Here is a 15,927-nt window from a genome sequence, read left to right on the forward strand (position 1 = left end):
CAAAGGAATTTATAATATCATAATTGTTTTTATCACTTATGTGGCAAAAGAGTTATATGTAGAAAGAACAAATTGGCTTAGTAAATTACTGAGTCTACATAGTGTGTATACACTGAGAGATTTCCTATGATTTGGTCCTTCAGAATTGTGGATTTTCTCTACAAAAATGAAAACAGAAATATTACAAAAAGTTTTTAAGAGGTCCAAAGGCATATAGCATTATTTTCTATACATTTGATTCACAAAACATTCATATTGTAACTAAATAAAATTATTAACCTATAGCTAATAGCTACCATGTCTGTATAAAAAGGACATACAAAGAGATCTATATGTTGTAGAGAATAATATGAAATAATTAAAAGTGATTTCTATGGGGCTTTCATTAACTATGACTAGTAATTAGTTTTATGCAATAAAATCAGTTCAAACTAAAATCTATTTAGACTTGAATAGTATTTAGAAATACTGATACAAATTTAACTTATTCATTCATCATTCAAAAATATTTATTAAGTGCACATTATATGTCAGGCTCTGGGAATAAAAGAATGAGCAAAAACTTGTATAATGCCTACTCTCATGTAGCTTTCAGTCAAACGTCAGGGGAAGAGTGGATATAATCAATTACTCAAATACAGGTGCAGTTACTGACTGTAATATGTTTAAGGAAAAGAAACATACATGGTATATATAAGAAAGAGCTCTGACATAATTTAAGAGATCAAGGAAAGTCACCCTCATGGGGAAGGGGTTAGAAATGACAGAAAGACAAAAGTAGGTAGATAGTAAGGACAGTGAAAGAATTTTTGTATTGGATTGCAATGGAGGGTGAAGATACCAAAAAGAGAGGTGTTAAGAATGACTTCTAAGCTTATGGCTTATTCAAAATGACATTGGTGTCATACACTCATAAGTGGAACACTGAAAGAATACGAGGTTTGGAAAGGGACAGCATGAGATCACTGAACAAAGTGTTCAGCAAAAACTTACTGAGTGTCTGCTATATACCAGGCACTGTTTTGGTCAATGAGAATAGAGCAGTAAACAAAAGAGACAAAATCTGTGCTCTTGAGAAGCTAATGTTCTAGTATTTGGATTTAGAATATGAGGACTTTTAGTCCTTTCTGAGACATCTAATGAGGTAGGTCAAATAAATAGCTGGATATAGAAACCTAGATCTTAGAGAATTGCTCTGAGTTGGATATACAAATGTGGAGGTCACTAGCATTTAGATGATTTTTTTTTAACAATATTACAGATATTGTGAAAACAAAAAAGATTTCAGTTGACTATATCTAAGTTAAACTATACCTAAGAATTAAAAACCTGTAAGGGATACGTACTCATCAACAGTTAACAAAGTTCTCATAACATTTTAAACAAATTTTCTACCAACTCAAAGTCTTATTAATAAAATTTCTTATATAACTCCATTAGATCTTAGTTGTGAAGAAAAATGTCTATTTAAACATTTTTAAAATACCTTAAAGATTAATCAACATTCATAAAACTCTCAAATAAGGAGATAGTTGCTATCAACATAAGTTAATTATTATAGCAACTTCCAACTGAAATACTAACGCTGAAATGATAAATGATAAATCACGGTTACTAATATACTGTTGGATGATTAATGATTTTTTAAAAACATGGTACAAAAAGTTGAATGGTAATTTTTGTTATTCATAATTCCTGATAGAAATTATGTTGTAAATTGTGGAGAGATTCTAGAGACAGCCAATCGAATCCTATTTAGCCTACATGGAAATCCAGGTGCTGTGTTAAGTGCTCTTATAAAGATGAATGAAATTAAGCCTGTTATCAAGGTACTCACAATCTAGTAGGAATAGCATGATATCAAACTAACAAAAAAACAAAACAAAACTGACATTACATCAAGTACAGTATTAGAAGCACAACATACATGTGTAAAATTGGGATGTTAACATAGTACCGCAACGAAAAATAGCAAAGGAATAATCTTTTACCAACACAGGGAATGAAAACTAAACTGAATTAATAGTGGATCTTTACTTCTCAAAGTTGGCTCTTAAAAAAAAAAGCAAAACCAAATGAGAAGGGGTAAAATAGAGTTTGTGGAGTTCATACCCCTATGACATGACATCTAGCAATTAATGGCATTCTATATTTTGTCTGCTTTTACCTCTAAATTCATGATTTTTATGAGAGCAGAGTTTTTTTTTTTAATGACATTTTCAAATATTTTTGTTTGTGTGAAAATGAATTGTTATAGCCTCTATGGAGAGCATTTTGGCAGTATTTATGAACTTTTAAAAATACACGTCTGGACTTACCTGGTGGCATAGTGGTTAAGAATTCGCCTGCCAGTGCAGGGGACATGGGTTTGATCCCTGGTCCAGGAAGACCCCACATGCTGTGGAGCAACTAAGCCCGTGCACCACAAGTACCGAGCCTGCACTCTAGAGCACTCGAGCCACAACTACTGAGCCCATGTGACGCAACTACTGAAGCCCCCATGCCTAGAGCCTGTGCTCCACAACAAGAGAAGCCAATGCAATGAGAAGCCCGCGCACCACAATGAAGAGTAGCACCACTTGCCACAACTAGAGAAAGCCCACGTGCAACAATGAAGACCCAACGCAACCAAAAATAAACAAATTAAATAAATAAATAAACCATTAAAAATTTTTTTAAAAAGATACATATATCTTTTGACCCAAGCATTCTACATTTAGGGATTGGCCACCATGAATAAGTGTTAAATGAGGCACTCACAGGGATATCCATTGCAACATTTCTTATAATAGCAAAGATTGAAGAAAATATGTATGCCCACCTAACAATACAAAACTGCCTAACAATATGTATATATCGATATAATGAATACAAATCATATTTTTAAATTAGGTATTAAATGGGAACTAATATTTAATAATTTCTAAAATGTACTGGTTAATAAAGCAAAGTATAAAATTGTATTTAGAATGCACTGCCATTTGAGTTAAAAAGAACATATGTGTGCATATAAATGCATGAAATATGTTTGTGTATTTATATAATATCTCTGAAGGACATCAAAGAAATGGTGAACAGTGGGTGCCCTGGGAATACAAACTGAGTGGCAGGGGATAAGGAGGAAGTTGATTAAATTTTAACTTGCAAGTCTTTTCATAGCTTTTTTTTTCTTTTTATAAATTTATTTATTTATTTATTTATTTATTTATTTATTTATTTATTTATTTATTTTATTGGCTGTGTTGGGTCTTTTCCGCTGTGCGCGGGCTTTCTTTTTAGTTGCAGTGAGTGGGGGCTACTCTTCCTTGTGGTGCGCAGGCTGCCCATTGCCGTGGCTTCTCTTGTTGTGGAGCACAGGCTCTAGGCTGTGGGCTTCAGTAGTTCGCAACACATGGGCTCAATAGTTGTGGCTCACGGGCTCTAAAGCACAGGCTCAATAGTTGTGGCGCATGGGATTAGTTGCTCCGCAGCATGTGGGATCTTCCTGGACCAGGGATCGAACCTGTGTCTCCTGCATTGGCAGGCAGATTCTTAACCACTGCGCCACCTAGGAAGCCCCACAGCTTTTTAATTTATACTATTTGCATGTGTCACAATAAAAAATGAAATCTAATTTTGTTTTTAAAATGTAAGTTTTGTTTTCTCAATAAAAGTGTGTTACTATGACTATTCTTCATGTATCCAACAGGATTAACTGATACACTAAGCTAAGCATGAATGTCAGAGAAATTAGGGGCAAAGGCTTTAGAGGAAGGTGAGCCTGGCCATTTCCAAGCTCTACAGCTTTTTAGGTGTGATTCTTTCAGAAAGGTAATTACCTCGAGATTCACTGTCATACCTTTGTAAAATGAAAATAATAAGTGTCTCCTTTGATAAGTACAGTATGTAAAATATATGAAACAACACACTGCTACTGTTACTATTTCACTGATTTGACAAATATTTATTGATAAGCTATAGCAGGCACTGTGTTAAGCACTTCTAAACATACACTAATTCATTTAATCCTCACAACAAAAGTAAACATGATCATTATTCCTATTCTACAGTCAAGGCAACTGTTGCTTATCGGGGTTAAAGTAATTTACTGAAGGTCATACAGCAAGGAAATTCTAGAGTTAGGACTCAAACGCCAGAACCTATGCTTTTACTTTGACATGAAACTGAAATATAGGGAAAGGCTAAAAGGTGGGCAGGTGGGAACGGCAGTTTGAGGAAAGATTATCCCAACAGAAGCAGATAAAGTTTGGAAAAAAAGAGGATGGGAAAAATTTAAAGATGGAAGAGTGATGAAATTTTTGGCTAAGATAGGCATTTGGCAAGAAGATCAGAGCATGGTACCAGCTAGGACTGCCATGGCCATGAAAAAATATGCTCTGTTGGTGGTTTAAAAATAAAAGCTAGAGCCTATGGTGAGAAAGCTTGATGGATTAAAAAACCATAAAGAAGTCCTGTGTGACTGAGGTGTAGAGAACAAATGGAAAGAGGGGCCTGAGAAGCAGTTGAAAAGATAGGTAAATACTTCCTTCTGGATCATGGTAAGTAATGTGCATATTTTTCCCAAGTACAACAGAATGCCATTTGATGGGTATTAAGCAGAGGAGTGAAAAAAATCAAAATTATGTATTGGAAAATAATTCTAGCTGTTAAATGGAAAAAGCAGGAAGAATAGTTGGAAAAGTAATTCAGATGAGAGGTGATGAGGCTTGGAAAAAATGGTGAGGAGAAATGCACAGCTTTGAATTACATTTTAGAAGTAGAATCAATAGGATTGGAACATGAGTTGAGTAGGCAGGCTAAGAAAGAAAACAATATCAAGAACAACTCCTATGCTTCTAACTTAAGGAAGTAAACAGATATCAATGCCTATTATTGAGCAGGATACACTAAAGGAAAAACAGGTATGGGAACTCAGTTTTTGAACATTAAGATGTCTGTGAGATATTAACCATAAAAATGACACCTAACAGTGATGGATTACGATGGTTCACACATTGTTCTCAACACTTTAATTCAAAAACATGTGATAACTATATACAGTCCAGAAGATTAACAGAGAAGATGGCATTAGAGACATAAATTTATTAATCATGAATCAAATTAAGAAGTAATCCTAGCCATTTATACTAAATTATAAAGTTATTCTAATAAAAAAATAATGCACACATTAGACTATATCCAAGGCATGTTCTTACTTACCTGTGGAATATAATTTCTTCTTTCTTGACATGCAGCATGAAACCACGCAAAACTGAAGAGAGCATGAGCTCGATGTATGTTATCTTTTTTGCTAATTTGCTCAGGAGCCCAAGATTCATAAGTACGCATTAAATTTTTCTTCAAACCTGGAGGTGACTAGAGAAAAAAACAAACAAACATTATTTAAAACCTTACAAATAAAATAAATCAGTATTTAACATATTTGAGGACATATTTTAATGAAGACATTTTGCACCATTACCAAGTTTGACAAACTATTTTATTATTATGTTTCTTCAAAATGTACAAATATAAAGCTAGTTTTAAACTCCTTATACCTAACAGCTCATCTCAATTAAAAATCCAAAAGTTTTTTAATTTAAAAAAACCTACAGAACCAACAGTATTCACAATAACCAAATAAATTTTACATGATCATTGTGGTGTTTTACTGAAACTAAATCATCATTTACAATATGAGTTATGATACTAATTATTATCAGGCAGGTGTTTTTGACTTCAATATGCCAGTTCTTTCTCTCCAGTACTATCTGAGTTTCCATAGGGACTTCAAATTACTACTTACATGTAATGTCAACTAATCTTCCTTGAACATCAGTCCACTTTACTTAATGTGGGCATTACCTGATATTGCTAGGCTCATAACACAAATTCAAACCCAGGAACTGAAATTGTACACTGGACTAATACTAGTCAAAAAACACATATCCACATGTCCAAATCTGTTTTTATTATATTTTTAAATTATCAAAATGAAAGAATAAAATTTTTGAATTCCTGGAAAAAAAGTAAAATTTCAAAAATTACCTTGTTTTAAAAGTAAATTTTTTCTTCCAAAATGGTTTCTAATATTAAAGAAAAATTCAGACCAGTACTTTAAGATGCCTGCTACAAAAAGTAATAATTCCCTTTGTAAACTTTTTCATTCTGTTTTCTCTTAAAAAAAAAAAAAAAGCTTTTGTTTAAAATTAAAAGAAAAAATGGCTATTTTTTTTACTAAGTACATTTCCAAATGTTCACTTTTAAAATGAAAATGCTTTGGTTATGAAACAGTTACCAAAAATTCTCACAGAATAGACCAAATTTTCTAAGCACTAAGGAAACTGAACAACCATTTAGGGTTTTTTTTTAAGACCCTATACTAAAGATTATACAACATGAATAAATCATATACAACTACAGAGAAAACCATATACACATAAAGACTATAGGAAAATGACAAAATGGAAACACTACTATATCAAATTATGAGATAAGGTAAAAGATGTACTCAACTGAAAATTCAGACTGAAAATAATTTCAATATTAATGCAAGTTAATTAAACCAATTAAGCATTCAACATAAGAAATAAGGAAGAACAGGGACTTCCTAGGTGACACAGTGGTTAAGAATCTGTGGGTTTGGTCCCTGCTCCAAGAAGATTCCACATGCTGCAGAGCAACTAAGCCCATGTGCCACAACTATTGAGCCTGCACTCTAGAGCCCGTGAGCTGCAACTATTGAGCCTGTGTGCTGCAACTACTGAAGCCTGTGAGCCTAGAGCCCATGCTCCACAACAAGAGCAGCTACCACAATGAGGAGCCCGTGCACCACAATGAAGAGTAGCCGCCCTCCACTCAACGCAACTAGAGAAAGCCCGTGTGCAGCAACAAAGACCCAACACAGACAATACATAAATAAATAAATTTATTTTAAAAAAAAAGGACGAACAGAAGCCAATACAAATCTAAGGAAAACATAAGGAAGAAAAAAAAAGAGCAGGAAATTCAGTAAATGGAAAAGAAATAATAAGAAAAAGTAAATCAGTAAATATGACATTGGTTATTTGTAATAAATTTTTTTCTTTTTTAAAATTTTTTATTGGAGTATAGTTGTTTCTGCTGTACAGTAAAGTGAATCAGTTATACATATACATATATCCACTCTTTTTTAGATTGTTTTCCTATATAGGCCATTACAGAATATTGAGTAGTGTTCCCTGTGCTATACACTAGGTCCTTATTAGTTACCTATTTTATAAATAGTAGTGTGTATATGTCATGCCCAGTCTTCCAATTTAACCCTCCCCCCTTACTCCCTGCTAACCACAAGTTTGTTTTCTATATCTGTAACTCTATTTCTGTTTTGAAGATAAGTTCATTTGTACCCCTTTTGTAGATTCCACATATAAGCGATATCATACAATATTTGTCTTTCTTTGAAAATTACAGGCCAATATCACTGATGAACATAGACACAAAAATGGTCAACAAAATACTAGCAAACCGAATCCAACAACACATTAAAAGGATATTACACCATGACCAAGGATTCACCCCAGGAATACAAGGATTTTTCAATATCCGCAAATTAATCAATGTGATACACCACATCAACAAACTGAAGAATAAAAACCATATAATCATCTCAATAGATGCAGAAAAGCTTTTGACAAAATTCAACACCCAGAAAATGGGTATAGAGGGAACCTACCTCAACATAATAAAAGCCATATACAACAAGCCCACAGCAAAAATTATTCTCAATGGTGAAAAACTGAAAGCATTTCTGCTAAGATCAGGAACAAGACAAAGATGTCAACTCTCATCACTATTATTCAATATAGTTTTGGAATTCATAGCCACAGCAATCAGAGAAGAAAAAGAAATAAAAGGAATCCAAATTGGAAAAGAAGTAAAACTATCACTGTTTACAGATAACATGATACTACAGGATACATAGAAAACCCAAAAATTGCTACCAGAAAACTACCAGAGCTCATCAATGAATCTGATGAAGTTGCAGGATACAAAATCAATACACAGAAATCTCTTGCATTCCTATACACTAACCATGAAAGATCAGAAAGAGCAATCAAGGAAACAATCCCTTTTATCATCATATCAAAAAGCATAAAATACCTAGGAATAAACTTGTACTCAGAAAACTATAAGCTATTGATGAAAGAAATCAAAGATGACACAAACAGATGGAGAGATAGATCATGTTCTTGGATTGGAAGAATCAATATTATGAAAATGACTATGCTACCCAAAGCAATCTACAGATTCAGTGTAAAAAATTTTAAAAAACAACTCTGACAACTCATCAAAAAAGAGAAGAAATAAACAATAAAATGAAGATTTAATGATTTTTAAATACAATAATATGTGTGTGTGTGTGTGAGTGTACCTACATGCATATATATAGTAATAATTTTGAACATAATGAACTGCACTATTTCCTGGAACAGTTAAAATCTTTACACTGATTTAAGAAACAGAAAAAAAAAATCACCAATAACTTAAACTGAAAATTTCCATAAAAATGTAATCAAATTACTTCCTAAAAAAGCATACAGGAAGAGGCTGCACATTAAGTTAAAACATTCAAGGAACAGTTCCCTTGATATATTAACTCTTCATTTATTGAAATATTATAGTATTCTTCCTACATGCCAGATATTACATGAAAAGGAAAAAAAAAAAGGCAAGCAAAAACAAAGCCCCTGCCTTCATGGCTTGTACAATCCAGTTCTACAATATAGTTTAGTAGAAGAGTACACTGAGAGAATGACTGGAGAAGATTCTGGAAAAGTTATTTCTTATGAGACATTATAACTGATATTCATTCAATTAATATATTTCCAAATATTAAATCATTTTTGCATTCCCTGGATTAATTCTTAGCCTTTTTCTTCCTTATATGACACAATGCCTTCAGATGAAAAACAGAAGTACTGATTTATTTTAAAATAGCAGGTAGTTATAAACAATAATAAGACATTTTTCATCAGAAAAGAGATTAAAGAGATTATATTCTACAAATTGAGAGAAAATGCAAGCAGAAAGTTTTAAACCAGTTTTTTTAAAGTTTTAACTCGTTTTTTATTATTTTATTTATGACTTCAACCAGTAATATCATTACAAACACACATAGTTTCGGATATATCAGGTTTGGGGAGGATCTGCCAAGCAGTATATATTAGAAGGATGGATTGATGGATAGTTGTATGGGTGAATGGATGGATGAAAGGAAGGAAGGAAGGAAAGAAGGAAACAAAGACTGAAAATCTAACTTAGCTATCAAAAAACAAATAATATTAAAACTGGATATCCACGTGCAAAAGAGTGAAATTGGACCCTTACTTTACACTTAATACAAAAATTAACTCAAAATGGATTAAAGACCTAAACCTAAGACTTGAAACTATAAAATTCCTAGAAGACACAGGGGAAAAGCTTCATGACACTGGATTTGGCAATGATTTTTTGGATATGCCATTAAAAGCACAGGCAACAAAAGCAAAAATAGACAAATGGGACTACATCAAACTTAAAAACATCTATGTTGCAAAGGAAACAATCAACACAGTTAAAAAGAAACCCTACTAGAATGAGAGAAAATATTTATAAGCTCTAAATCTGATAAGGGGTTAATACGTAGATTACATAAGAAACTCGTACAACACAACAACAAAAACATCTAATTAAAAATGGACAAAAGCCTTGAATAGACATTTCTCCAAAGAAGATATACAAATAGCCAACAAGCATATATAAAGATGTTCAATATCACTAAATATCAGGGAAATACACCTCAGAACCACAGTGAGATACCACCTTACACTGTCAGGACGGCCAATGTTAAAAAAAAAAAGCAGAAAATAACAAGTGTTGGTAAAGATCAGAGAAATTGTGTGCTGTTGGTGGGAATGTTAAATGGTGCACCACAATGGAACAATATGGAGGTTCCTCAAAAAATTAAAACCGGAATTACCATATGATTCAGCAATTCCACTTCTGGGTATACATCCAAAAAAAAACTGAAAATACAATCTCAAAGAGATATTTGACCACCCATATTCATTGCAACATTACTCATAATAGCCAGGAGGTACAAAATCTAAATGTCCGTGGACTGATGAATGGATAAAGAAAATGTAGTGCACACATACAATGAGATATTATTCAGCCTTAAAAAAGAAGGAAATCCTGTCATATGCTACAACATGGATGAATCTTGAGGATATTACGTCAAGTAAAATAAGCCAGTCACCAAAAGACAAATACTGCGTGATTCCATGTATATGAGGTATCCAAAGCAGTCAAACTCATAGAAACAAAAAACAGAATGCTGGTTGCGAGGGGTGGAGGGAGAGGGAAATAGGGAGTTGTCCTTCAAATAGTCTCAGTTTTGTGAGATGAAAAAACTTTAAAGATCTGTTGCATGACAAGGTACATATGGCTAACACTACTGTACTGTACACTTATAAATGGTTAAGATGGTAAATTTTATATTATGTGTCTTTTACTACAATAAAAAAACAAAAAATAAATATTAAATATTCAAAAGAAAAATGTAAATGTATTTTTATAAATATCATATTATTTATGTACATACTTCATCTAAATATACAAAGACATTTCTGAGTATTTTGTATAATAGACAGTTGTCTACAGATTTTTAGAAGGCATGCTAAATTACTGCACTTACACAACTAGTGATTCAAGTTTAAATCTTCTCACCTCATATGTTATCTTCAGACTTGACTGTAACAAAATTGGAGTAAAGTTGGGATGAACTTCCGCAGTGAGCCAAAGACGAAAGGTATCTTTAGGTTGAAGAGTATTTAATTCCTTGTTTATAAAAACAACAAGAACAAAAGTCTACTTAAACACACACACAAATTTCCATTTTGTAAATATATTATGAATAAGTAACTATCTTACTAAAATCTTTCTATGACATTCTGATATATTTCTTAATGTTCTGATTATATTTCCTTTAAATTTTCACCTTCTCTATTAATAGCTTAGTGAAATAGGTAAGAACTTGGATCTAGAACTGGACCAACTGGGTTGAAATCCAAATTCTGCCACTTATTTGCTGTGTGACCTTGGATTCTCTGACTTACACTCTCTAAGCAAGGATAATAACAGTACCTACCCTCATAGGATTGTACAAGACACTGCCCAACACACAGTGAGAACAAAATAAGTGTTAGCTGTAATCGCAATGCCTAAACAAGCCATCTTCAGGCCTTCAGGTTCTCACTTCTTCAATTCACACTTCCACAGAGTTATATTATGACATCAATTCCTTTGAAGTACAATTGTTAGTGTATCCTCTTGCCTAAAATAGCCCAAATTCACCATTCAAATTCATCTGCCCATGCTGTACGCTTTAGTCACTTATTCAAATTTTTATGTCTCTCTTTATCCATCATACTCTTTCTGCCTGTTATTCTCTTGTAACCTGACAAATTCTTACTCATCTGTCAAAATATAATTTAAATATCATGTTCCAGGATGATATCTTCTCAAACTACCACAATCCCAAAGCAAATTAATCACTGATGGTATTCTGTAAATTCCCTTCTGCAGTATTCATCATATTATTGTACAGTTATTAATATGGTCTGTCTCTTCGAAACCAAGAAGCTCCTCAAGAGCAGATACAAATTTTATACATAACCAGCACCTAGGACAGTTCCTGACTTTTTTCTGCACTCAGCAAGCATTTGTAAAATAAATGACTAAATGAATGAATGAATGACAAGAGAAATGTTGATGGCTCTAAGAGAGAGTGAAGTCTAAAAGTTATCTTAACAAACACACGTCTAAGACTAAAATTGCTGTAGTAATAATGGAATTACTTGAATATTCATATACACCTCAGTTCCAAAATCTATATCTTCTTTTGATTGTAAGTAATAAGTCATCATCACCTATCATTTCATTTACTAAGTCATTGATTCATTCATCAAAGATTATTTAACTACCCGTTTTATGTAAAGTGCTATAGTTTCCAATTTATTTTCAAAATATTACACAAATTTTCAACATATTACAACTAGGCTATGGCCTCCCACTCTATTCTGTTTGGTTCTACTCTGAATAACTTCTGCCAGATTAATTAAATTAATTAATTATTAACTCTCCTGCTAGACCTCCTTTGACTCTGTATGCTAGGACATAATTTCTAAGCACTTCTGCACAATTTTGAGGGTATTCCATAACCTTGCCCCTTTCCAGCCATCTAACTCTATTGCCCCACATCGCTCTGCCTGGCCCTTCCAGTACACTCAAAGACATCTTCATTCTTTGTACTAGGCAGGCACATTCCTGCCACTATGTCTCTACTTGTGCTGCTAGAATTAACTGCAATTTTTTTCTCTACACTTAGCTAAGTCACATATAGCCTTCAAGGAACATCTTGTCTTCGGAGTCATCGATAACTACCCAAGACCATATTCATCTTTCTTAAATAAGCACTAGACTTAATTCCAGATTTGCATTTAAACCCACCCATCAACTTGTTCTGTCTTAAGGTTATTTTTGTCCTGGGGCCAAGTTAAATAAAATGATTGCTTCAGTTTACATCCCAGCTTCCTTAGCACCTAGGAAGTTCTGTAGTTCCCTTGACTCCTCTATATCTTTTCTCCTCATACGGATACAACAGAACAAAAGCATAAAGAGAATTTAATGTTATAAATAAGTCTTCTACAATTGTTTAAAACATTTCCTTATTTTTCATGTGAAAAAATTCTCTAAGCCTCCCCTCCAGTCCTGATTAATTTCTTGACTTCCCCTAAATGTCTTTAAAAAAAGCGATTTTTAAAGGTTTCCTACTAAAAGATCCATTTTGGTTTGCACAAATGTACGTATATTTAAGGAGAAAATACTGAACAGATTTTAAATGATTCCTTACCACATACTAATTTTTTAAAAAACATCATAAATAGTGCATGATATATTTTAATACTGATGTTCCTTGGAGATTACTGCATTGAGTATATTAGATATTATTTGCACCACATTGATCTGAATCTACCTTTTCCAGAACTGGCAGCCAAGATACCACAAGATGTAAGTTCTTCAAACAGAGCCAGTCTCCATTTCGGGCACATTCTTTTAGCATTTGAACTGCTAAATCAGCTTGACCTTGACCCATGGCAACCTGCAAAAACAAAAACAAATAACAAAACTAAAAAAAAAATAGATCTGATAACATGTTGTAAGAGTTTCAAATTATCCTGCCACATATACTGAACTAATTCAAGTATTTTAATCAGGGTTCTAAATTTTTAATAAGAAATATCAGACACTCTTGCTGTTTCCAACAATTGTCTTGTTTTTGTCCTTACATCAAATGGCAGATTTATAATATTCTATTTAGTAAGGATATTATCATCACAGGTTTGCAAATTATAGAACAGTATAAAGAATTATTGAATAGTATTTTTGTTCCTCATCCCACCATTTCCTGCAATTCTTACCCTCTCAAATATGGAACTTTAAAAAAATAATTTTTTATGACTATTGTCTCGTTGAATTCTTTGAGGAATTAAACATTAACAATACCGCTTCCTTGAAATTTGCTTCTCTTCTAAAAAATTTCTCCAATATGGTACATATCTGGCTTTTAAGCTACTTGGTCTACTGAACTGTGTAATTCCCTAGACCTTCATCGTCTAAAAAGCCCTAACATGTTGTTGGGCCTCAAGACTGTACATTTAGCTCCTGCTCCTCTATTCTTTTTCAGGGAGTGGAGGCAAGAAGGAGAGAGAGAGAAAAGGAGAAAGGGGGAGGGGAGAAAAAAAAGAGATGGGAGAGGAACAGGGAAGGAGAAACCTGATCTCACTGGAATCCATTCCAGTATTTCCAAACCCTATAGTCTATCTGTACTTAGGACACTCATGCAATAGGATAGGCCACTTCATAAAATAGAAAACTTCCAAGCAGAAGCCGAAACACCCTAGAAAACAGATTCAAAAAATAGATTCAGTACATAAGATTTCTAGATTATTTGGATGAACAGGTGACTTCTTAAGTCTAGGAGTCTATGACAAGTTTTAGTCAAGAATCTAAACTGGTTACGTGCCACTTACTATACCAAGTTTAAACTCCTCCATATGTTTTTTTTAAGGATAATTTATGAATTATATAATACTTATGTATCAGTACAGCTATATCTGTCTTTGTATATATAACAGATATACATCTACTGAGAGTCCTGGCTCAACTATTTTATTGTGTACATGGTCAAAACACTTTGAAGAATAATACTGTTATAGATTACTTCAAAATACATAATGAATACAAGATAGCATTTCATTTTTTTTCAGTTGACTTTTATAAGTATTGATTTTGTTTCTTAATTAGACTACAAAGTTTTTGAGAATGGAACCATGTGTCTAATTCACTACATACTAAAGTATGTACCAAAACAGGTGATAAATACTCATATATTGATTTCTTCTTAATTTTCAAGATCTAACCCAGAACTAAGCAAATAGGAGGGATAAAATAAATACTGGTTGAACTGTTTAGATGCACATATTAGTCTGACATTATTAAAATGCAAAAAAAACCCAAAACAACTGAAGGCATGTACAACAGAATCAGATAGGGGAAAAAAAAATAAGTAGTTTGCTGAACTGAAATGGAAGCTAAAAAATAGGAACTCAGAATTTTCTATATGCCATAAATTGTGTAAAAACAGCTTAAAGGTTCATGAAACCTTAGAAGGAAACATTTATTATAAGAAAAAAATATATTTTTAAAAAGCACAACAGGAAAATATCAAGAAGATGGTTAGCTCCCACATTAAAAAAAAACCCCACAGTTTCTTGAAATAAAAATTAATTTTTTGCATTAAGAATATATTATTATCCTTAGCACATACATTCAGCATAACAATAAAAATCTTACAATAACAGGAGATTTATGAATAAATATGTCTGTATTTAAAGGTTTTGCAATATTAAAATATTTTGCAAGTACACAAAAGTCTAGAAATTTATATACATTAGTCAAACTTACAGTGAGTGCAAATAGTTTTATCTTTCTGCCAATAACACTGCTAAACAGATACAGCCTGTAGAAAAGGGCTTCCCTTCCTCAAGACATCTCACTGACAACTGAATATTGTCCTAACATATGAATACATTATAACTAGGATTGAATGAAACTCCCTAGAGTTAGTGCAAGACCTGTACAACTATGCCTAACTCTGCTATTTTGCTATCTCCTACTTATGTTCCTCATAACATTCTCACTTTTCAATTTCCAGTTGCTCTGGAAGTATTTTGCTTTTTTCATCATTATTAATTATTTTCCCAATGAAAAAGATTTCTTTTCTCACATGTCAAAAATTGAGGGTAAATTAATACATTTTCAAACTTGCATGCCAACTGAATTGAAAAAAGGTGCTAATCTGAACAAGCTAAAACTCAGAAATTTAGCTCAGGACAACATGGTATTACATTAGATGAATTTATTATCTTATCAGACTTCTGGAGATCAGAAGTCCCATTCATCTGTTGATCTAAAAATCAAGGTGTTCCGGTTTGAAAATAAAGGTGGTACTAGCGGGCTGTTCTTTCTGGAGGCCCTAGGAAAGAATCCTTTCATTGCCTTTTCGAGCTTCTAGAATCCACCTACATTTCTTTGCTTGTGGCCCCTTCTACCATCTTCAAAGCCAGCAGCATAGCATCTTCTCACCTCTTTGACCTCTGTTTCATCACATCTCCTTCCTTTACTCTGCCTCTTCTGCCTCCTTAAAGGACCTTTATGATTATACTGGGCCAAAATGAATAATCCAGGATAATGCTCCATCTCAAAATGTTTAACTTAATTACATTTGCAAAGTTCCTTCTGCCATGTAACATAACAAATTCACAGGTTCTGGGGATCAGGATGTGGACACTTTCCAGACACATT

General features: G+C 33.0%; 1 protein-coding gene across 2 annotated transcripts in view; it reads right to left on the bottom strand.

Annotated features, from left to right (window-relative positions):
• DYNC2H1 (dynein cytoplasmic 2 heavy chain 1) overlaps positions 1-15,927 on the bottom strand; it is a 332,321-nt gene that overhangs the window by 128,645 nt on the left and 187,749 nt on the right. For both annotated transcript variants that reach the window (XM_057747706.1, XM_057747705.1), the window contains 3 exons: positions 13,037-13,162; positions 10,729-10,839; positions 5,200-5,355 (listed from right to left, as the gene is read on the bottom strand). In XM_057747706.1, coding sequence (XP_057603689.1) covers positions 5,200-5,355; positions 10,729-10,839; positions 13,037-13,162 — 393 coding nt within the window. The remainder of the gene's footprint in view (positions 1-5,199; positions 5,356-10,728; positions 10,840-13,036; positions 13,163-15,927) is intronic.

This window comes from Hippopotamus amphibius, chromosome 9 (assembly GCF_030028045.1).
Source record: "Hippopotamus amphibius kiboko isolate mHipAmp2 chromosome 9, mHipAmp2.hap2, whole genome shotgun sequence".
NCBI classification, from domain to species: Eukaryota; Metazoa; Chordata; class Mammalia; order Artiodactyla; family Hippopotamidae; genus Hippopotamus; species Hippopotamus amphibius.